The following is a 24980-nucleotide window of genomic DNA, read 5'->3' on the forward strand; positions in this document are numbered from 1 at the left end:
AAGAACCACCGACACTTATTACACAGCATCGAAAATTAGACCTTCAGCTTTATCGGAAGCGTTTATTACAAATTAACAGAGTATTAAATTTCGGTTTCTATTAAAATTGAACGAAATTTCGTGTTCCATTTAAATTATTGCATCGAAGATATTCTAATGTAGCGTCTTCTCTGTTGATTAAAAACAATGCACCGTTCAGGTTTCGAACTCGAACCCTCCTTCATGACAGGCGAATGTTCTACCACAGAACCACCGATATATATTACGCTTCTTTGAAAATTATAAACTCAGCTGAGCGTAAGAGTATATTGGTTTTTAAAGTCTACATTTTTTACGTATGAACTTTTAAAGGTCAAATCTTGTTTTAGCGCAGTCAGTAGAGATAAGAGGGTCAAAGGGTAGAACCTGTGGGTTAGTTTTTTGTTATTTATTTACGGGTTTTATTATCGACCTATAGTTGTATTAATGCAAAGGCGTTTATTTAAAGTTTATTGATATACGAGCTGTCGTTTCGGCAAGTGGCGCTCTGTGCTTTGTGAATGGTAAGTTTTTCGCTTCTTGTTAATACATTTTCTATTGGTGTGGATATTTGGATATCTACGATTCCTAATGCATTCATTGATTTCCTGGGTGTGCGAGTCATTATATGATATTGGAAATTTGACGACATTGGTCTTTTTCATGCGGTATGTGTCACAACGTCAACAGGAAGTGAACGAGTCGTCCACTACCAGATATCTACGGTATCTTCATCAAGGGCGAGTGTTGAAATAAAATGAGCGTTAAAGATGCGGCAAGTATGTCGTAAGCGAGAAAAATACAGATATTTCTTTCATTAAAATTTGCTTCGTATTATATTCAACTGATAAACTTGTACTGTAAAAAGGGTTTAATTCAATTGTGCATTGTTATAGTACGTCTAACTCACTGTTGTAACTACTTAACTTATGATATTCTGAATAAATTAAAATTGGTCGTTTCATCTCAATTATTTTAATTATAATTAAAATTTTATACCGGGCGGGATAGAACTGGGATAACATTTTTAACAAATAACTCTAAATTGCGGAGATATATCTTTAAGGGTTATCTCGAGAAATTAATACCACTAGGGACAATTCTTTCGAGGAGAGGTATATTTTGGCTTGCCAACTTGTTTTTGTTCTGTTCTTGCCATAGATATAGGAAACGTATATAAAGGTCTAGATAAAATATTTCAAAGGCAGTGAATACGGAGGTGACAGCTAGCAGAAACGTGTAATTTCTGCAGGCTATCCTTATAAGGCGCTATCTATCGGTAAGAAAGCTCCTGCTATCGTCGCGAGAGCCATTGTCTCCCGCTTAAAAATTATATTAAAAGTCACCAACAGATGGTGTCTAAAGACTACGGCCTGCGGAAAGGTCAAGCACTTAGTACTAAAATGCTAAGAGAGCTTGCGCTCTTGGTCACGTGCCTTCCTCGGTGTCAATTCCGTATTTTATGTTAGGTTTAGACCAGGCTTGGAAATAAGGTTTATTTCTAAACTGGTCTATTTGGCCAGTGACTCCCAACTCTTGAATTATTTAAGTGGTCACGCAGATCCAGTTGGTTAATAATACGGTAGATAATTTTGAATTAATAAACTGGACACTGGACCAGTAAACCCCTAGCTTATGAATGAAAAAACTTGTCCGAGCAATTAATAAACTGGTCTTTGACCCAGTGACCACCGCTTATTTCCAAGCCTGGTTTAGACGCCCGGAAATTTATCTAGACCTTTATATACATTTCTTATATCTATGGTTCTTGCTGAGCTCCACTACGGAGCCGCTCTGTTCCAAAAGAGTGTATTTTTATACGGCAATAAATAACCTATAACCATAATTAATCATAAGTATGCCACTGTACCTTTATTCCATTCAAAAATCTTCACTAACGGTTTGTTTCACCACGAACCAAAAAAAGGTTGACTACGTTAGATTTTAACCTTTTTATTCATCCTAGTAATTTTGGGAGTCACACTATTGGCTAGTAACATATTTATTTAAGCCAATGGAAAACCTAGAAATTGAGAAGGAATTTTTTTTGCGTCGGAATTTTAGTCAGCCCAATGTAGCTTTATTGAAATAACAAATAACAAAGGTTATAAATAATTGACACAAATGCAAAACGGTACACAACCCTGAAGACGGCACAATAACGTGACCGAAACTAGTCGGGTCGAATATTTTAAATTTTAAATAAAAAAAATTTGTGCACATTTTAACTTTCGTTGTTTTTCACTCTTTCTTATATTAAATTGCACAAGTAGCTAGAATTATTAAATTATCATCATTAAGCTCATCGTTGTCATCATTAAGCTCACCATCAATATCTGATAAGACAAATGTAGTGCAAGAAAGAAAAAAGAGAAAAGTTAAGCGCCCCCAAGATGTGCCAGAATGGTTTCTTGATTGGTCAAGAAAAAATGAAGAAATAGAGAAAAAAAAACTTTCAACAAACCCAAACTTTCAAAATGAGTTAGATACGAAAAATGAAGTTTTGTCTAAGATGGTCGATTCATTAATAAATATGTAGAAATGAGGAGAAGGTACTTTTAATAAATTTCAGCACTGCACAAACGACTTATTGGTAATACATTCGCGAAATAAATATATAAAATTTTACATAGTTGTCAATACAGCCTTATATTTATATGTCTTGCAATTGTCTGGGAACCCTTATATTTCTTGCAATATCATTTCTTTTTATCTTTGCAGCTTCTGCATTAGTATTATCCGCCTCTTCCATTATTTCAGCTGTTACATGTTCAAAATTTTCATCTATTTAGTCATTGACATCATCATCTCCTTCGTGCCGCAAAATAAAATTATGAAAAATGCATGCAGTCATAATCACTTCTGAAAATTCGGCTATTAACGACATGTCAAGGTACTTTAGTCTACGGAAACGGCCCTTTAACAATGCAAATGCCCTTTCTATCATCTGGCGGGCAGAACTATGGCAAGTATTGTATGCAATTTCCTGAATTGTACGATGTCCATTGTCTTTGAAAGGAGTCATCAAGAATTTGTCTAGTGGGTAAGCACTGTCACCCAGAATGTGCCCATTATCAACACTAATTAAGCCATTTTTGAGGAACTGGTAAATCGCACTCAAACGCCACATTCTTGCATCGTGGACAGAACCCGGCCATCCACAGCAACAATCAATGAACATTAATGTTTCAATACAAATGCCTATAAGAACAAAAATTATTTATAATATTTTTAACAACAGTACACATCCAAATTAAATTACCTTATAATAATATCGATGTTCTCTTCTTACGATTATAGTATGCATTTTTATCCTCATTTGGCTCCTTTATGTCGATGTGACAGCCATCAACTGCACCAACGGTCATAGGGAAACCGTATTTTGTTTCGCAGACTGTCATTGTTTGGTTCACTGTTTCTTCTGTAGGCCATGTAATATATCGTTGTCTTAATTTTGACACTATTCGAACGAATTCAATTAACACATAATGTGCATTTCCCTTTGATAGATCGAAGCGATCTCCAATACTTATGAACGACTCGGGTGTTGCCAGGAGCCACAACGAAACTAACACCCGTTTTTCTATCGGTATGGCAACATACATTTTTTCATTAGCAGCAGCTCCTCCATAAATATTGATTAATTCCTAATGAACAAATTGAAATTAGTATTTGTTTACACAATTTTATTCATTATAGAAGCAAAAGTTTGTGGATTAAATCCATGTACTTTTAATAGAAGCCACTAAATTGACTGAGTGAATTCACATGAAACACAATACTCGGTCTTTGATTTAATAACTTCTACTAATGTAAATAAAAAAAAGAAATGTCAAACTTACTGCAACAGCAATCCTACTCATTCTAAAATGAGATTTAAAATCCCGATCAGTGTAGAAAGGCACTAGTATTTTTTCCACATAATCTGTAATTCTTATGGGAGTAGACCGAGGCTTAGAGTTATTTATTATAAATGACGAAATTATTGCTCCCTCCTTTATTTTTTTTGAAAGGTTTCGAGCACCACAAATTTCTCCAACATTTTCTTCAATAAAATCATCGCTAGTTAATTAATTAGCAATTAAATATAGCAGTTTTTGCTTTTTTCGATTTTCCGGCCCTGAAAAATATCTTGCCGCCATTTTAGAAATCACCGATGACTTTATCAAAACCGTTCAATAAATAACTAGCAAATTTTTCTCACTGAGCTTTACTGAACGTACCGTAGATGGCAACGAGTCGTTGCCGTAGTCACTCTTTGAATCGTGATTGGCTGATAATGATGAAACCTCCAAAAATGTAATTGGCCCATTTTGTATTTATACGGAATCATTCTATGTTATAAGATTTCTATGGCTAGATTACTCCCTCTACACCCATATTAGCGTAAATTAATTTCTAGGAACCTTGCTCTACACCTCCTTTCGAGGAGGAGTAAAAAGTGTAACATTTGAGCTCTGGAACAAGTGAACAAAATTCGGGACAGGGTAAATTTTACTCCGAGAATAGGCGAATAAAACGTTTTAGGGTAAAAAGTTTACACTTTTTGTCCTGGGACAATCGAAAAAAAAACAACTATTGGTAGTTTGTTACATTCATAGAGATGGGTTATTCTTATTCTAATGTCTATGGTTACATTGCTTTTATTGGTCCGGTCGGAGTGAGATATTGCTCATTTAACTTAAATTATTTATTAGTTTGAAGTTGTCGAATAGTTTGATTTTTTATAATGTTAAATTGTTTTTAAGTTATGTCCAAGCGTGAAAAGGAAAACATTAATGTGAAGGGAATAACAAAAAATCCAAACGCAAAAAGTAAGACCTAGGCTTACGTAAACTAGTTTTGCTAAGCACTTAAGCAGTAACTAAGCATTGTTTTGTTTGTTATGTGAGTTATACGAAATAATAATTATCTTTTTATACAAGAAAAACTGCGTAGTGAATGGCAGCAAACAGAATCCGAGGTTATTATTACACTGTATCCTGGAAATTCTAAGGTTAATTACAACTTAGAGAATGTTAAGTTCAAAAGCTCAGAATATAGTTGCAGCATTAATTTTCGAGGTATTTACTAACTAATACTTTGTAATTGACATTAGATAAGTGTTTAATATTATTTAAAATCAGATGGTAGGGCTTGGACTTGCGACCTGTATCGCATAGTTGTACCTGAAGGAACAAGTATTCAATTTAAATCGAATAAAGTTATCCTAAAAATGGTGAAAAAAGCTCCAGAAATGTGGAAACAACTAAAAAAAAAAACAAGAAAGAAGATGAAATGAGTGAAGATTCGGATCATATGGAACCACATTTGGGTATCGATAACCTTAATTTGCTCAAACCTGACATTGAAAAGCAAGTTATAGAGCTACAAAGTTTGAATACCACGTTTTATCAAAAAGTAAGCGTATTCAAAATTTACTTATTTAAAGGCACTAATAAGTTTTATTCTCTAGAAATTGGAATCTTTGAATCTTGTTGTTTACATTAAAAATATTAAGAAAGATGATCTTGTTGTACTTTTTGAAGAAACGCAACTAACAATAAAATTCAAAACCGAGTAAGGGTTACATTTAGGCTTAATTACATAAAGTTTATTTTTTTTGTTTATGAAAAAATAGTGACCCTCAAATCTTAAGTACCTACGAAAGTGAAGGGGCAACATCTGATACAACTTTTATATGGTCTATTTGTTTGAAGTAAGGAACTTTTATGGTTTTTGCTTTGATATTATAAACATGTTATAAATCTTTTAAGAGCCACAATCAAGCCTCAACAATGTCGTTATAACTTATTTGATAAGAAATTAGAAATTGTGTTGGAGAAGGAATATCCATTTAGATGGAGTGGACTAGAGGGAGCTCAATCTGAAGGTATACTTAACATATTTAATGAAATATATTATATTTATATTGTGAAATTTAAATATATTATATTTATATTATGAAATTTAAATATATTATATTTATATTATGAAATTTAAATATATTATATTTATATTGCGAAATTTAAATATATTATATTTATATTATGAAATTTAAATATATTATATTTATATTATGAAATTTAAATATATCATATTTATATTGTGAAATTTAAATTATATGTTATGAAATTTAAATTATTATATTTATATGAAATTTAAATTATTATATTTATATGAAATTTAAATTATTACAGTTTTTAAATTTTTTTTCAGTAAAATTTGATAATGCACAGAGTTCTGAGCTTCCTATTTTGAAACAAGACAGTCCTCTTGATAATGTTGCTAGCTCTGTCTATGACCCAAATGTACCCTCTACATCTGTCATAGGAGAAACAACATTTGGAAATTTGTGCGATGAGGGTGGTGTTGGAAAAAAAGAATCTGTATATACAATATTTTCAGCAGAAACAAGTTGAAAGTTCTTTACATAAAAGTTTTTTTTTTAACTAGAAACCAACCTGCTTAGTTTCGCCTCTGAACAAAAATCAAATTACGGGTCAAGCTAGCTATGGTTTAACAGGATTGGATAATCTTGGGAACACTTGCTTTATAAATTCTGTGCTTCAGTGTCTTGCCAATACAAGTGAACTGAAGGAATTTTTCTTACATGGCACTTTTCAGAAAGATATCAATGTCGAAAACCCATTGGGCCTAAATGGCCATTTAGCAGTCACTTTTGCAGTTTTATTGAAAAATCTTTGGATGGGAGTTCAGCATTCTTATTCACCGTCCAAACTCAAAATGCTTATTGGCCAAAAAGTATCTCAGTTTTCTGGTTTTGCTCAGCATGATGCCCAAGAATTCATGTCATTTTTCCTAGATGGCTTACATGAAGTAATAATTTTTCTTAAGTTATAGAAAATTTTCTTATGTTTATTTTTATAATTAATTAGGATTTGAACCGTATTAAAAATAAGCCCTACATAGAAAATGTCAACTTGGATGATAAACCTGATGAGGTAAATTATTTTCTTTGTTAAATTTACTATGTTAATTTTACTAAGTTTGTTTTATTAGATTGCGGCTGAAATAGCCTGGCAAAATTACAAGAAACGCAATGATTCTATCATTGTTGACCTTTTCCAAGGTAAATTTAATCTAAATAATTAAGTAAACATTAATTATTTTTTTGTTTTCAGGCCAGTATAAATCTAAATTAGTCTGCCCAACATGGTATTGCAAAACTTTCTATTACCTTGTTTTAACACATTTTAATTTGATTTCTTAAATTTTAGCTCAAAAGTGTCTATAACTTTCGATCCGTTCCTTTACTTGTCTTTGCCTTTGCCTAAAGACAATTGCGTGATACCAGTTTACTTTTTCTCCAAAGACCCTAGGGGAAAACCACGCAAAGTAAAGTTAAAAATAAATATTCTTATACATTATGTGACAGTCATAGTTTTTCTTTTTTAGTATTTACTAAAGCTACCAGTTGACTCTGTCTTTGAAAACCTTAAAACGGTGCTAGGATTGAAATCTAATGTTCCTCCTGATAGAGTAAACTTATTTATATAAAAAAAAAATTATATTTGCAAGAGTGCATTCAGGCTCCTATGATTAGCCTCTGGTATAATCCTTGCATACTTGGTCTGCATTTGAATCATGAAACGTAACCAAAATCGTAAAATAACTAGATAGTTCTGATTGTGTTACCATTCATTATGATTGCATATCATGATGTAAAAGCTTGTAGAACGCCAAAACATTCAAAATCCATTTAATATTAATAAATCTAAATGCCCTCTAACAAAAATCTTCTAGGTGTACCTTCAAAATCCATATCATGTTGGATTAAACACATCAGAAAAACCTGCATGTCAAACAGTTTAATTTGATACGCTTCTAATACCAATCGTTAACCTGCAACCTGAACAAGCAAAAATTGTTCAACAACAGTTATGGTTTTACTGTTGCAAAATTGAATATAAATCGGAAGGCTGTTGAATGTACTTGTAGGTGGCGATCGTCTCTGCAAGTGCCAAGAAAAATCAAATGCAGACAAACTCATTACAAAGTATGCGAGCTTGTGGTTTTAGAATCTGCCTTCTTGGAACCTGAATTCATACTCGATATTTATTTATAAAATTTGCCAACATCAAGCAAGTTGAGATACGTGACTTTTTAAAGAAATTTGTAATGAAAAGACTATTTCAATTATTAGATTATTGAAATTATTATAGATATAAAACTTAACAGTTGCTTTTCTCGAAATGGATTTTTTTTGATTTGCTTGATTTTTGGTCTTACCCAGCAATATGTTTAAATATATTTATAAATGGTTTCTATTTTTTAGCTTATTGGTTTTACCATCACTAAACAAGAACCAATGGTTCTATTGACTGAAAAAATGCCAATTGGCCAAATTTTTTATTTAAATAAAGGGGAAAAAATATTCATGTATGTTTTTTGTCCTCATAATATCAAATTGAAGTTTAATTTATTGGCTGTTTATTTTAGATTTGAAGTTTTTGATAAGAAACTGGTCGGCGAGCCACTTGTGGAGTTAACTGTAGTGCAAAGATTACTAGTCCCTGAGCTTAATAAAAATGAATGTTCATTTTGCTCTAAAGAAAGTTTGTCTACAGAACACAAGCTAAAACGATGTACAAAATGTATGAGGGTAGCCTATTGTGATGTGTAAGTGTCAAATGTTTTATGGAATACATGACTGAAGCTAATTTAGAAACTTGATAAAACAGAAATTGTCAACGTAGTCATTGGCCAGATCATAAAGTTAGGTGCGTTGAAGAAGCATACACATTAGGGTTGCCCTTTTTCATCAGTTTACCAAAATCCCAAACTACTTTCTCTGTAATATATCGATTGCTTGAAGCTTATTCAAGGTACAACTGTTGTAATTGGTATTTATTTTAGTTATCAAATAAGTAATTTAAATTTATAGGTATTCTGTTGATGTCTTCCAACCTCCACTGAATTTTAATTCTACAAAGCTAAATCAATCACTCGATTTGCAATTGCAACAACAGCAAGAACAAAGTATTGTAGTTATCAATGATTTGGACAATGTTGATCAAGAAACCGAGGCTAGAAATGATACTGAGAAAGCAATGTCCGAGATGTATTTGTCAAGCGTGGAAGACCAAGATTCATCAGATATTTCTCATAAAGATCGACCCGCCAGAATAGTCATTGGCCAACAACCAGGGGGGAAGAAATTTGCGCCCTTATTTTTAATAAGACCTGTTGATAAGTTTGGCAGGAACCTTTCAAAGGCTTGTGGCGATTTTTTAGAAGACAAAGGTAATGTCCAATGCTACATTCTTATTTTTTATTTATCATTATTTTTTTTATTACTCTAGACAATGAACCTTTGGACCTTTCCAACTATAAGCATTTAGCTATGGATTGGAAAAACGATTATCGTGTTGCAAAGCAATATTCCAGTTCCTGTAGTTATAACTATCCTAATTATGTATTGGTGCAATCAAAAGAACTGGTATATTTTAAACTAAGTAACATAACAAAATAAGTATGGCACTGAATGATTTATGTTAATGATGGTCTGTCACAGTGCAATTGTGAAATCTACTACCTTCATTAGCAAAATTATTGTCAGGTTTGATGGCGATAAATACCAGTGAAAATGTTTAGGTCTCTTAGTCTGAAATAACTATCTACAAAATGAGCATAGTTGTTTATAATAGTCAATTCCGCTTTAAATCATTACATTTCCATAGTTGAGTTATTGTTACTTTTGAAAGTGTTTCAATTTTCAATAAGCGTTGGACGATCTGATTTCTTGGGCGTGTTTACCTGACTTTTCCTAAAACTAGTATTAAATTATGGAAAGTTGTCAGTCATAAGCCATCTTATGATTTATATAGCTATTGTCGAAACAGATTATCATTGAAGAATAGGAAGTGTCAGACTTAATAATTTTGTTACTTATGATTTTACCAATATTCTACTAGTATTTTTTGCGACTCTCACCAAATTATTTTCCCTTAGGATTGCGAGTATGATGATGAGGAAATTATACTCGAAAATAACCTCTACGATTGTTTGCGGCTGTATACCGAACCTGAAGTTTTGTCTTCAAAAGATTCTTGGTTATTTTTCAGTATTAAATTTGAATCTACAAAATAATTACCATAAAATAAATACATTTTTATTATTAGGTATTGCCCAATTTGTAAAGAGCACAGAAACGCCACTAAGCAATTATCTTTATGGCGACTGCCAACTGTACTTATTATACAACTCAAACGATTTTCCTATGGTGGATTTTTACATTTTAGAGAAAAATTGGACAAAATGATAGATTTTCCCATTAGGTGAAACCAACTATTTAAGTTTTTAATTCAAAATGTATTATGACATCTATTTTTCATTTGCAGAGGCTTAGATTTAAGTTCTTACATATGTCAACGTCCTTCCAATGATTTCTCTTCTCCAATATATGATTTATATGCAGTTGTAAACCATCTCGGTCAGAGGACTTTATATGGTATGAATTCAAAAAGATCTTAAAAAATCTTATTTTTATTTATTGCTTTTTAAATTGACATTAGGTCACTATACATCATTTGCCAGATGTCTAGACTCCTCTGATAGCAGATTAAGTCAGATAGGTTAGTTTAAATTCCACAATATAATCTGTTTTAAAAGTGTTATTTACTATATGTTTTTGCATAGATTGGCGTTTATTTGATGATAGCCGTGTTTCGTTTATTTCTGAGTCATTGGTGTCTTCGGAAGCTGCGTATGTTTTATTTTATAGACAAAGAAATAAACCCTTTTCAATTGAAAGGCATATTCCGGTTCCTAATGTGACTGAACCGTGCAAAACTAGTGATGCCAGAGATAATGCTGAAATAGACAAAGACAGTTCATGTGCGAGTGCTGTAAATAGTGATAATTCTTCTGTGGATACATGCAATTCTGAGTTGGATATGCTGGATTAGTTGAAATGTGTTAGTCAAATCTTGGCTTATTTATTATAGCAATTAGTCAGCTATTTGCTAACACATTTTCAAGTACAAAATATCTCCAATCACAGTTGTCATGCTTAGAAAAAGGGACTATCGTTTTGAAGGCAGTCTAAAATCACTCCTTTTATATAGGTTAGATTTATCTAGTACTTTATTCTAATCATGTAAATCTACTCAAATCAACTCGTTTTCCAACTGCATTTTATATTTCATTGAAACATACAGAAAAAAATAATTTTATTTAAAATTGCAAAGCATGGCTTTGTACAAAGTAAATTATTGAAATAAAATCTTTGGCCATCAATTTTCTACATGGAATATGCAGTGCTTTTTTTTCCGCTATGTGCATGCAAGATCAAAGGTTCCCAAACCATATGGAAGATTCTGAGGAATGGGGGAACTTGTGAACAAATTCGCTGGTGATTCAAAGTATTCCAAACAGGCAAAACCACTAAAACCCTCCATTCTCAACTCTGAATGTAAGTCCTGCCAACAGTGGGAACTTTTTGAATGGTAAAATGCATTTTGAAGATATTTATGTGACTATATTCCCTTTACTTGTAAACTTTGTGACAAACAGTTTTGTAAGCTGACCTAACAAAGCTCAAAGAGGCCAGTAAGCAGTTTTAGGAGAATGGAATTTCTACCCACGTAAAAATTGCTGCCATAGAATCTACCCTTTAGCATTCAGCGACTGAAATTAAGGTCTTTAATGCCACTGTACGCTCTCTTGAGGCCAAGTTTTATGATCTCACCCGGGCCATTTCTACTAAACTGACGCAAATGAAACGAGGGAGTGTCATAGAAATCTTTCAGAAAAGATGGCAGATCAATCAAAACCTATACACTCTTTTACGGGCGTCTTTCCCCCCATCAAGGACCCTCCCACGATTTGCTCCACAGGCAGCTGCCATAGACGTACTGCACGTAGCTTTACCGTGGAAAGTTCTTTCCCCCAAAACTCGTTCTCTCGCGTGTAGCACGGTAATGGCGACTCCCATGAAATACGCGCGTAAAAGAATCTATAGCTACTGATGTTTTGGCCATTGAGTTGGGAATAATACTATCTAGAGCCCCAGTTAAAATTTTCCCCATAGGCTTTAACACAGCATTAGTGAAGATAGGAACGAAAATCATGGGAGGGTTATCAACTACGACAAAAGCCACCTATGAGCGAAAAATTCAACTACTTAAATGAAAAAATCTTCGATGGCCTCTGCCGCCACCTATTAGCGACTTTGTGAACTATTATAATTTTAACTTTTGAATTGAAGAGGGAAAGCGACGCGTTTTTTAAGAAAAATGTTGAAAACGCGTTTTTTTAAATTAAAGTCATGTATATCTGAAAACTCTTTATTAACACAATAAAGGTTTCTTTTGTGAGTTATTTACTATTTTGTAATAGATTTTGAGTGAAATTTTAAGCATAATGGGTAGGAAATGCGCAGTTTCGTCTTGCGAAAATAATGGAAGAAACAAAAATGTTTCTTGGCATAAGTAGGAGCAGCACTAATATTCCAAAAAATAGAAGACATTTTTATTCTAAATTTATCAAAATTACAATAAGGTTTCCAGGTAAAGTGAATCCTTTGTTGCAAAAATGGCTCCAAGCCATTGGAAGATCAGACTGGGTTCCAAACGCAACAGATGCAGTTTGCGGTGATCATTTCATTTTACAGAGGAAGACTTCAGGAAAAACACCACTTTTAAAATGCTTACAAACACCGCAACACCTTCACTTTTCTTCAATACAAATTTTAGAGCTGGCATGGTACTATTTAAGAAGAAAATAAATTATTAGACCATTACTTAGATAACTTTTTACAGAAGACGTATAGTAGAAAGTGGGGTGGTGGAGTGGTTAGCACTTTCACCTCGCAGAGGAGCCGGGTTCGATCCCAGCTAGTGGCCCTGGGTGAAAATCCGGAACCACTCCTTCTGCGTAAAGTTTGTAAGTTCTTTCCACACTGGTTAAAGGGGTTTTCCCCCGATATCTTCGGTTTCCCCTTCCCATAAAAACTTTCTGAGGTTAACGGTAATTGTTAGTGTATATTCTTTATTATTTATATCCATTATTTATTTATTTATATTCATTATTTATTTATTTATATTCATTATTTATTTATTTATATTCATTATTTATTTATTTATATTCATTATTTATTTATTTATATTCATTATTTATTTATTTATATTCATTATTTATTTATTTATATTCATTATTTATTTATTTATATTCATTATTTATTTATTTATATTCATTATTTATTTATTTATATTCATTATTTATTTATTTATATTCATTATTTATTTATTTATATTCATTATTTATTTATTTATATTCATACTTTATTTATTTTTTATATTCATTATTTATTTATTTATAATCATTATTTATTTATTTATAATCATTATTTATTTATATTCATTATTATTTATTTATAATCATTATTTATTTATTTATATTCATTATTATTTATTTATAATCATTATTTATTTATTTATATTCATTATTATTTATTTGTATTCATTTTTTACATACTTTATTTTGTTTTAGTGCAATTTAATCTTTTAAAATGAAATAAGATTTACCAAGAAACTTCGTTGTTTTGTTTTTTAGCTTTAAATTATAATAGTTCACAAAGTCGCTAATAGGTGGCGGCAGGGGCCATCGAAGAATTTTTCATTTAAATAGTTGCATTTTTCGCTCATAGGTGGCTTTTGTCGTAGTTGACAACCCTCCCATGATTTTCGTTCCTATCTTCACTAATGCTGTGTTAAAGCCTATGGGGGAAATTTTAACTGGGGCTCTAGATAGTATTATTCCCAACTCAATGGTTTTGGCTCGCCTTGAGTTCCAGTACCAATTTCCTTTTAAATTTTCCGTGCGCCAGATCATAGAGATAGAAAAGAAATAGAGGCACTATTAAGTACTCCATGAGTCACACTCTTTGGAAATCGGTTGCTGTCCCCTTGACTGGAGGGGAAATTCCCATAACTGTAGCATTGAGTCTCTTCCCCCATCAATTCGGCCTAAGCCCTCCCAGCTTGGAGAAGAGAAGTATTCTGGAGTGGAAAATCCCATAGTGGTAATAAGAACGTCCTTTCCCGCCTATTGCTGTTAGAATTACCCAGACTACCCCGGTTTTTGGTCGGACGTCAGCTTTATCTGCCATCATTCTGGCTTGATGACGTCCGACCAAAAAGTGCATGATGGGAATTTTACAAAGCCGCAGGTGGCGCCCGACTTTTCCACTCCAGAATACTTCTCTTCTCCAAGCTCCCAGCATGCACTGCGTTTTTGGTAGGGGCCTACGTTTTACCTTACTCTAGCGACGAAAAAGAGAGTTATTTCCAAGGGTGTTGTGAATATTTGATCTTGATTTTATAGAACCAAGGCCGAACAAACCGTTAAAGGTTTGAACTTGGATTAATAATAGGACTACTGGATATGGCACTTGCGCGTCTGGCGTCTCTCAAATCTCCCCAGCGCTCCACGTCTAGGTGGGGCAAACATTCGACGCACGAAGCACATTGCGATTCAGGGATTGTCGCGTGCGCGTTAGGCTTAAGGGTATTATTGTTGTTGACGGAATGGCGGTACATTTTTAGTGATAATTTCTCGGTAAGTTTATTTCATTTATTTGAAGTTAATTTTAGTCAATTAACGTTTACAATTCCTAGTAATTATAATGAATATCTGGAAAGCGACAAATGTAACTCCTGACATGTGAGGTTTATGGAAATTAAATAACTCGCGCCCCAAAAACAAACCGAATTATTTTAAAAAAAAACACGAGAATTACGCATGCGCCAAAAAGCTTTTCCCACCGCGAGCTTGTTTTTATTTTCCGTTGCGAGAGACGCCCGATTTGGCCTTGGGGAAGGTAGAAGTGCCATATCCAGTAGTCCTATTATTAATCCAAGGTTTGAACTTAGAGGTTTGAATGGCAAATTGGTAACAATCAAAATCATGTTTTAAAGACGGTATTATATAGTTTAGCCATTGACATAGTTAGAATTATTCATAACGAAAAAGTACTGCTGGTATAAAAATTGCAAATGTGATTCAATTAATAATTTTAATTTATAAAAGAGAAAAAAACTTGTTAGGCCTTGGTTTATAGTACAATAATAGAACAAAATTTACTTTCAATTTTTTTTAATAATTTTTGAAAATTTGATATATGTGTGATCATGTTGGTATCCAAACAAATTTAAACTAAAACAATCCATTTTAAAAAAGAACTAATACAATCGGAAATAAAAAATTCATTCTAAACTACCCCAAGCTTCAAAACTAAAGCATGGCGAATATTTAAAATTTTATTTCAATAAAAACCCGAATGAGGGCGACACTAAGGCGCCCCTACCGCGGAGCAAACGATTCTGGGTAACATTGAGCTTACAGACTTCCCACCCTCTTTTCCCCTCCAGTCAACTTCTCTACTCCAAGCTGTCCCGGCCCTGACCTATGCCAACCAGGTACTAGCCATGGCTACGTTCAGTGAAGCTCAACGTTGTCAACTTTTTTCCACTGAACGGTTTTTGTAATTTCTGGATTGGACGTCACGTTGGCAACGTTAGCTCAACCAAAGATAATTTAAACTCGTACCCTAGATTCGAAATCACTCTCTCTCTCTCGTGCGTTGCCGATAGCGTTTACCCACTTCCCGCTGGAACTCAGAAAAAATTCGCTCCATGGTTTGCGCCTTACCACAACCGATGGAGCCCGATTTTTCAGAGGTCACGTGCCGGAAAAGGGTAAACGCTTCGTAACAAAACCGTCAATGGGAAAGCTCTCAGTATTCGAATCTCGGGTACGAGTTTAAATTATCTTTGGCTCAACAAACTCAACGATTGAAAGAGCAGGTTTCTTCGTTGCTAAACGGAATCGTGACGTCACAGCACACGGGAAGTCTAGCTGCGGACGACTACGCAGACGATATTTGAAAAAAAATTGCAACAATCGTAAAAAAGCGTTCAGCAAAAGTCTCAACGGAATTAACGCAAACGTAAGACCGTTAAGCTCCACTGAACGTAGCCTACGACAGGCGCGACCCTCACGGCCTTGGAATACGCACAGCGCGAAACGGGTAGAAGTGCCTTAGCCAAAGAGTATGGAGGAAATAGAGAGGTCCGCAACGAAACGTTCACCACCGAGGGGGTTGACAATGGGGAAAAACCTCTGTAAACCGAACTACAAAATAGCTACCGCAGTGCCATTTCGGAACTCTTGTCCTGCTTTTCGTTTTGAAACTTTTGGTAGATTTAACTTTGCCATATTTATGATCTAAATTCATTTTCAAAAGACCAAGCGCTATCGAAGAATTATCTTTGGCACTATTGTTATTTGTGCCTTTTCGATTACGAAGAATCCCGAAATGGCGCTGCGGTAGCTATTTTGAAGCTCGGTTTACAGATGTTTTCCCCCTTTGTCAACCCCCTCGGTGGTGAACGTTTCGTTGCAGACCTCTAACGGTTGTTTTATCGCTATTTCCTCCATACTCTTTGCCTTAGCTGCAGGCAGAGTTGCCAGTTGGGCTATTTTCACGGTTTACCCCCATTTCGCCCAAAATAGTTCTCCCAATTCCAATTTATCCCAATCCTATTTGTCCCAATCCCATTTGTCCCAAAATAGTTATCCCAAATCCCATTTGTCCCAAAATTACACTTGGTATAAACATGAATCTAACCTAATCTAACCTAACCTAACCTAACCTAACGCCAAGTCAATTGAGTAGAAAACGGGTAATAATTAAATGCGGTGAGAATATAAGAAGTCTTGAGTAAATACACCCGTAAATTTCTCGTTTTGGGCCCCTTCCTATTTTATTAGACAATGTCGTCAAAAAATATAATGCCGTCAAAATGTTACGCTGTATTTTTTTCGACATATCGACTCGTACCGATGAGATCTAAAACCGCGCAATTACCATATATTTGGAAAATAATGATTGGGAGAAAGGGGAATCCATATTTTTGGGAATATTGATCGTTGGGAGAAATGGGAATCAATTTTCTTGGGAAACTTGATCGTTGGGAAAAATGGGAATACATATTTTTGGGTTAAATGAACTCCGGTTTGGAGAAATGGAATTGGGACAAATGGGACACCATGTTTTTGGGAGAAGGTAAAATTGGGACAAATGTGAACATACCATTTTCTCACCCAATTGGTCTCCTTTTTAAAGCAATACGCGGGAAAAAATGGCTTGGGCGTGAGGTGGATTTTTGGGCTTGTTTTCATGGTTTCGACCGTTTCCACGAAATAGCGGCAGCGCAGCGGTCCAGGGGGTAATTCTATCAAAGAATGGTTAAAATGAGGGAAAAGTTGAATGGAAAACGAAGCGAAAGAGGCATCACAGAAGTAATAGAAGTCCAGGCCCTTCAGGGGGTAAAAATTATGTGTGACTAAAACCTCAACTCCGTCAAAAACGGATTAAGAGTTAAAAGGGAGACTGGGCGATGAAGTTGAGAACGGAAAATTTCACTGAAAGCCTTTATCGTCGAGCTATCACCATTGAGTTGGGAATATTAATCTAGAAGTCCAATCAAAACGTCGGATTTCAGTATTTCGCGAAACAAGTTTAAAAAAAATAAGAATACTGCCGTCCAGGCTTGGAAATAAGGCTTATTTCTAAACTGGTCTATTTGGCCAGTGACTCCCAACTCTTGAATTATTTAAGTGGTCTCGTAGACCAGTTGGTTAATAATACGGTAGATAATTTTGAATTAATAAACTGGACACTGGACCAGTGAACCCCTAGCTTTTGAATAAAAAAACTGGTCCAAGTAATTAATAAACTGGTCTTTGACCCAGTGATCACCGCTTATTTCCAAGCCTGCTGCCGTCGCCCGTCTGCTCCCAAATGACGAGAAAACTTTATCATTCTACCCGTGGCGCCGTCTATCTCTCAATGGTTCGTTCAAATAAGATGCGTTTTCCGGCAAAAATATTTTTAATACAAAAATAATGGATGGCGCCACGGGTCATATGATAATGTTTTCTCGTCATTTTAGAAGAGACGGTACGTTCGTGATTTTCAAAAACTTGTTTCGCGGGGAGCAGATTTGATTGGATCTCTAGATTAATATTCCCAACTCAATGGCTATCAGAATCCATTGACCACTTAAGGGGAAAACCGTTTCTTGGAAAAATATGGAGTTTTGAGTCAAAATATTAAAAAAACATATGAAAATACTTGTTCTGGTGTTGTTATTTTTTATATACGGTAATTATTTGAACAAACTTCGCGCTACTAGATAAAAAATTTCTATAAATTATGGGCGAGAAGTTGGGCTTTATTTTGAAAAACATTTTAAACAGTGGGCGGTTTTTTGGGCTTGTTTTATTTCCTTTTGGGCTGCAGGACGTAAATTTTATCTGGCTACGCTGGCTGCAGGTCCCTGTGCGGCTAATGCCGCCATCAAGGGAGAACTGGGGGGCAATTCTGTAAAAAATCGAATGGGTATTCGATCTCGATACCCTATACCATGTCGAGATCGACTTCGATAATTTACATTGATTTATGCTTATTCGAAATCTTTACCGAATACCATTCGTCGAGATCTCGAAGTTCGAAATCTAGTTTTCAATCGAAAATTGGATTTCGAATATTTACAGAATAGGCCCCCAGGGTTGGAGTTCAATGCAAGAACGGGAAGTGACGAACAAATTGAAATACTTAGGGCGCCTTCAACTGATGCCGAAGACTATGTACCCTGGCATTGTTTTTAGAGCAATACGTCAAGCGGGCATAAAAGCAAAGTTCAACAAAAGGGTGGAACAACTAGACAGAATCTATGGCATTGGGACTACCAGAGGAATCTCTCAAACAGAGCAACAATGGGCTACCACAGTCGCCATGGAGGTTAGTGTAGCTGCGGAAAATAGATGGTTAACTGAAGTATCTCAGAAACATAGCTTACAACTATACAAAGCAAAGAGTAAACCGGCGCCTGAATCGTTTTACGATGGGTCATAGTATAGCGGACTGCTGTTTGATGCACGCTCGGGGTCATTACTGACTGGCAAGCGCCAAGCAGAATTGATGAACTTAAGCCCGGCCTGTAAGTTATGTAATTATGAGGTTGAGGACTTACAACACGTACTGTTGGGATGCCCTGCGTTGCAAATGGAGCCGACTCTCTCTGACATGTGAGTGGAGGGCACAACACCTGCGTACGCCGCTCGCGGGTAATACCAGTGATAAGGATATGAACCAAGTTAAAAGCATGCTGGGTGCGTGGAAACGTGCAAAAGATTCATGGAGAAGAGCCTTTCAAACAATCCCCCCTTCCATAGCCATACGTTTTTTTGGAGATATATCCTGTATCATATCATAAGTAACATAATACCCCTAAGTATGACATTAGGAAAATGTTCTACTACATCCTTTCTTCACAGTGACGTCAAAATTGTTTCGAAATAGCGCCACTCGGTAGCGGCGACATGAATTAATCTAACCCAACTTCCGGGAACTTGATTCCCGCTGTTTTGAAAAAAGTCATTTTTAGGCTTAAGGCGTATAGCCGCACTAATTTCGTTTTCGCCACGGAAACTTTAACAACGGAAGAAATTAAAGAAATTGTATGTATTTTCCACAACAATATTAAATCTTTATATCGGTCAAATGGTATTATATTAGAAATTCACCAACAACTCGAAATTTGGGGATCACTAGTGTAGTATATTGAGAAGATCAATCTCATTGATGTTTATCAATGTTATGCACCAAATACTGTAGACGTTAAAAAACCTTCAGCTTGTTACGTTCTTAACGTAAAAATGTTTCTCATTTAGTTTACGAATATTTTATTACAATTTCTTCCCGATTTTTACTATTGTAATTTGAATATACTTGTATTTTGTACCTGATTGAATGCCTCGTTTTTCAAAATAAAAATGAATTGATGAATTAAAATGTATGAATTAACCATTTTCAAACTTCTGGAATAACTTTTACAATTGCTAATTACGCAATAAAAATATTTTTTTCAGTTCAAACTTTGAAAATGACCCTAATAATATTTAGTATTTAGGTCTAATTTTCCGATAGAGTTAGGCCTAATAAGCCGACTACCATAACGGCCATTTTATTTCTTACAATTCGTACCTCATAATATTTTGTAGCGCTATATGATTGGCTAAAATTGAACTCTGACTCCTTTTCGATGACCAATAAAAAAAATCAAATACCAAAGAGTATTAAACTTCCGGGTTACAGAGTTGCTAGTCGTTTTACTGATTTATCGTTGGTGAAGAAAGGATGTAGTAATAAAAAATGCATGAGCAAGGCTTCAAGTGTCATACTTAGGGGTATTATGTTACTTATGATCATATGTAACATAATTACTCATAAGTATGCCTCTGTATAACATTTCCATTGAAAAAAATTCAATGAGACCTTGTTTCACGCGGAACATACATTAAGCGGACCCAAAAATGCAAAAATGCTTTTAATCCTTGCGCTTACCATGGAAAGGAAATCATGTGATCGCGAGGCACGAACTCAACTTGACATGGGCAAAGCCAGAAACGCGCGAGGAATTCTCACTAACTTCCGTTTCCCATCAGAAAAGTTGATGACACGTATTTCGTCACTGAGTTGTAAGTGACATAATTTACGTCATATCCCGTGAACAAGGTTTCATTAACGAAAATGCTTTTATGGCATACTTATGAGTGATTATGTTACATATGCCTGTATGGATAAAGTTTTTTTTTTGGTTTTTACCTCTCCGAGGGGACAAAGTCCCCTAGGAGGGGTTATACAACGACCGTGTCTGTCTGTGGGTCTGTGGGTGGGTCTGTGGGTGGGTCTGTGGGTGTGTCTGTCTGTTCGCATTTTCGGTGCAAAGTGTAATCACTGCGTACGCAGTTTCTCAAAGGGTTGGCAAAACCACCGTGTGACGGTGAGCGTTAACGGATGCATTTGCGGTTTGGTTTGGATGGTGTTTTTTCGCTCACCGTCGTGACGGTTTGGTGTATTACGTTTTTGTAATGTTTATGCGTAGGTTGTGAGTGTTGAATTTGTTGTGTTTGTGTTCTGATGGATGTGCATGTTGAGTCTGTTGTGTTTATATGGGCGTTTTCTCTCCAACTTCTTCTTAATGACTTTGGGACGGACCGAGTGCTGAGTGTAATGCTACCTCTCAACGTCCAATGGCAGGGTTTCCACCAGTTGTACACGGTATTCGTCTTAGTATCAATTTGCGATCGCATCGGGCGGGATTTGAACCCAAGACCTCCTGATTGACAGGCGGACGTTCTACCACAGAACCACCGACACTTGTTACGCCTTATTGAAAATTAGACCTTCAGCTTTATCGGAAGCGTATTTAATAGAGTACGAAATTTTGGTTTAATTGAAATAGAATTGAAATTGAAATTATTGCATCGAAGAAATTCTAATTTAGCGTTTCTCTATTGATTAAAAACAAATGCGCCACCCAGGTTTCGAACCCAGACCATTCGGCTTGGCAGTCGAGCGCTCTACCACAGAACCACCGATAGCTGCTTAGACTCACTGAAATTAAGACAGGCATCGTAAGCATAATAGGTAATAAAGTCTTTTTTTATTAATGAATTTATGAAGGCCTAATCTGGTATTTTTTAAAGGTTAAATCTTGTTTTAGCGCAGTCAGCCGAGATTAGAGGGTTAAAGGGTAGACCCTGTGGGTGGTCCACTTTCTTAACGACCTATATATAGTTCTGTTAATTCAAAGGAGATAATTTAACGTTAATTGCTTTAAAAGCTGGCGGTTAGTCAAGTGGCTCTCTGTGCTTTGTTGATGGTAAGGTTTTTGCTTCTTGTAAATACATTTGGTGTGGATATTTGGATATCTACGATTTCTAACGCAGTCAATGATTTCTTGGGTGTGCGAGTCATTATATGATATTGGAAATTGGACGGCATTGGTCTTTTTCATGTGGTATGCGTCACAACGTCAACAGGAAGTGAACGAGTCGTCCACTACCAGATATCTACGGTATCTTCATCAAGGGCGAGTGTTGAAATAAAATGAGCGTTAAAGATGCGGCAAGTATTTCGTAAGCGAGTAATTCCAAAAAGCCTCTGTAGATATTTCATTAAAATTTGCTTCGTATTATATTTAACTGATAAACTTGTTCTGTAAAAGGGTTTAATTCAATTGTGCATTGTTATAGTACGTCTAACTTACTGTTGTAACTACTTAACTTATGATATTCTGAATAAATTAAAATTGGTCGTTTCGTCTCAATTATTTTAATTATAATTAAAATTTTATACCGGGCGGGATAGAAATGGGTTAATATTTTTAACAAATAACTCTAAATTGCGGAGATATATCTTTAAGGGTTATCTCGAGAAATTAATACCACTAGGGACAATTCTTTCGAGGAGAGGTATATTTTGGCTTGCCAACTTGTTTCTTTTTATATAATTTTTATATTCAATGTATTTCTTTTTGTTTATGTTTGTTTATCTTTCCTCTTTTGTTTCTGTTACCTACATAGAGAAATAAGTAGTATTGCTAAGACTGTGCTCAATGAATAAATAGAGTGTTGTCGTCTGATATGATTTTGAAAACTTGTAACGTCACAGCTGAAGTGTTAATAGTGGCCGCCATGACAGTTACCGTTTTTTATCGGCCGTTTTCGGGAACGTACTTTCTCCAATCACAAAACGTACTTTCCAAGTATTTTTTTTTGGAAAAACGTACTTTTCGATTTTCCGTAACAAATTTTCGTTGTTTTTTAATATTGCCGCGAAGTTTGAATTTAAAAAAAAAACTAAATTAAAGGGATACTGAAGTGGTAAAAAGTACTAAATATATGCCAAAATCTAACAAAACGTATTTTTATATCATAAATATTCAAAACGTACTAAATACGAATAAAAAAACCAAAACGTGATCGCTTTCCCACAGACACTCTTTAGCTCCGAGAGTGTCGAGGGAAGGAAGAAGTGTACCCCCTGAGGACGTTGAAGCTGGGTGACCCCGGCCAGTTTGTCCGCCGTTCCGTTGCCTGGCACTCCCACGTGAGCTGGGCACCAAAGGAAAGTGACGGAGTGGTGATAATTGTCACATAGATCATGGATTATTGAAACAACCGGATCAGAAGAGCGCGTCAGCAGTTGGGTGAGGGCACTCTGAGAGTCTGAGCAAATAACCAGCTCACCAGGCACATTTGTCACCGCGTATGAAAGAGCCATCTGGATAGCGAGGAGCTCAACCCGGTTGATAGGATGCCCGGAGTCCACGAAGGACCTCGCGCCGACGCCGAGGGCTGGAATCGCGAAAGCCGCACCAGCAACACCCAAGTCCGAGGAGAGCGAGCCGTGCGTATAGATGACCGTAGCATCTCTGGCGTAAGGTGCGAGGGTCGCGATAAAGAGCTGCCGAAGCGCGTCAGATGGCAGGTCTCCCTTGGTAGAAGAGAGCCAGCGAGGAATGATCGTGGCCGCTGGTGGTTCCCACTCCGGTGTTCGCAGACGAGGGAGATGGGCCCTGGAGTAGTTGAAAAGCCAAGTGAGATTGTACTCCTGTGCAAGGCGCCACGCTCGAAGAGGGAAAGGAAGTCGGCCCGGTGGGAAACGGTCCTCGATGAGTTCCAGAGAAGGTAGGGTAGATCGCAATAGGGAAGGATAGAAATCGGGTGTGTCAGACGCTCCGCATGGAGCGATGTTAAAGAGATCAAGAAGGTCTCTCCGAAAACGCAAAGGAGGAATGGCTGCTTCGGATTCCATGAGCCGGATGGGAGTGGACTGTGGAACTCCTAGGATGACTCTGAGAGCGGCATTTTGGACCTTGTCGAGTTTGCCGAGCGTGGTAGCTGTGGCCGAGGCGTAGAGAGAACTAGTGTAGTCCAGCCGAGAGCGAAGGAGATGCGTGTAGAGAAGGCGAAGACCCGAGAAAGGGCAGTGCGCCCGAGCGTGAGGTGAAAGCCGGCCTGGATCTGCTTTTATTTGGTGATGATCATGAATTGGCATTTCAGCGGTTGGAAATTTAGACCCCAGGTGATTCCATAGCTCGAGATATTATCGAGAGCAAGCTGCATCGCCGGGAAGAGGCGGCTGAGGTTTGGACCGCAAATCCACGTGCTGATGTCATCCGCATGTACCCCTTGGTCAACCGGCCTCGGACACAGCTCGGGAATGTCGTCGAGCATGACGCAGAATAAGATTGGGCTGATTGCACTAACCTGCGGCACGCCGCGGGTAACTGAGTACGGCTTTGAGAGTTTGCCATTAACTCGGACTCGGAAGGTACGGCCGTCCAAAAAGCTCTCCACCCAGCGGAGGAGGTTTCCCTCAAGGCCCCGGCGTTGTAGCTTATAGAGTAGCGCCTGATGGTGGACACTTCCAAAGGCGTCTTTTAAGTCGAGGAAAACTGCCAAACAGTGTTGATTAGTCGCCAGGGCCCCTTGAGCAGCGGTAACAAGCCGGAGGGAGTTATCGGTTGCCCGACGCCCTTTGCGCAAGCCGGATTGCTCCGGCGGAAGCACGCGATTCACCTGCAGAAACCAAGTAAGACGGCCAAGAACAAGCCGCTCGTAAATTTTGCCAAGGTTTGGAAGGAGGGAGATGTCCCTGTAGGAAGTGGAGTCTCTGCATGGTTTGCCCGGCTTGAGTATGGGATGAAGAATCGCATGTTTCCACCGCGAGGGCATGATGCCATCGGCCCAGAGATGGTTGTAGAGCCTGAGAAGAGCTGCGCGAAACGCTGGGGTGGTGTTTTTAATGATTAGGTTCGAGATGTTATCGGCGCCAGGGGCCGTGTTGTGAAGGCCGGAGATGACGCCGTTGAGTTCCGGCGCCGAGATGGGCGTGTTGTACCTGGCCGGTGGACGTGCAAGAGAAGTCTCTGGGACGTACGCTTGAGCCGGCGAGAGTTCTGGGGGAGGGTGAATATTCTCCGCAGCTTTGGACGCTAGGCACTCTGCAACTTCCCTTTGGTCTGTGAAAAGAACCACCCCCTTCTGCAGCGTGAGAAGCTTCGGTGCGAGTGCGCCAGTCTTGAACCATCTGACCTGGG

At 36.6% G+C, this 24980-nt stretch overlaps 2 protein-coding genes across 3 annotated transcripts; one reads left to right on the forward strand and one right to left on the reverse strand.

The window, feature by feature from the left end:
* Nucleotides 1-2685: 2685 nt before the first annotated feature.
* On the reverse strand, nt 2686-3924 carry LOC149941389 (uncharacterized). 2 transcript variants are annotated; one of them, XM_090178947.1, is made up of 4 exons: nt 3861-3924; nt 3548-3665; nt 3281-3478; nt 2686-3219 (listed from the first exon to the last, which is right to left on the reverse strand). In XM_090178947.1, the coding sequence occupies exons 1-3, from the start codon at nt 3879-3881 to the stop codon at nt 3282-3284; spliced, it is 336 nt and encodes a 111-aa protein (XP_090035073.1). In that variant the 5' UTR covers nt 3882-3924; the 3' UTR covers nt 2686-3219; nt 3281. The 2 variants fall into 2 exon arrangements, with proteins under 2 accessions (XP_090035073.1, XP_090035072.1); XM_090178946.1 differs by having other exon boundaries at nt 3281-3665.
* A 1243-nt stretch (nt 3925-5167) lies between these two features.
* On the forward strand, nt 5168-11259 carry LOC149941390 (ubiquitin carboxyl-terminal hydrolase 19-like). The gene is made up of 21 exons (XM_090177739.1): nt 5168-5418; nt 5474-5577; nt 5639-5716; nt 5775-5890; nt 6217-6386; nt 6454-6837; nt 6897-6962; nt 7021-7090; nt 7143-7176; nt 7239-7356; nt 7417-7500; nt 8297-8400; nt 8461-8640; nt 8703-8846; nt 8906-9264; nt 9324-9460; nt 9973-10073; nt 10143-10298; nt 10362-10471; nt 10536-10595; nt 10660-11259. The coding sequence occupies exons 1-21, from the start codon at nt 5296-5298 to the stop codon at nt 10926-10928; spliced, it is 2967 nt and encodes a 988-aa protein (XP_090033865.1). The 5' UTR covers nt 5168-5295; the 3' UTR covers nt 10929-11259.
* Nucleotides 11260-24980: the final 13721 nt, after the last annotated feature.

This window comes from Leiobunum rupestre, chromosome 6, assembly GCF_980474605.1.
Source record: "Leiobunum rupestre chromosome 6, qqLeiRupe1.1.hap1, whole genome shotgun sequence".
Classification (NCBI taxonomy): Eukaryota; Metazoa; Arthropoda; class Arachnida; order Opiliones; family Sclerosomatidae; genus Leiobunum; species Leiobunum rupestre.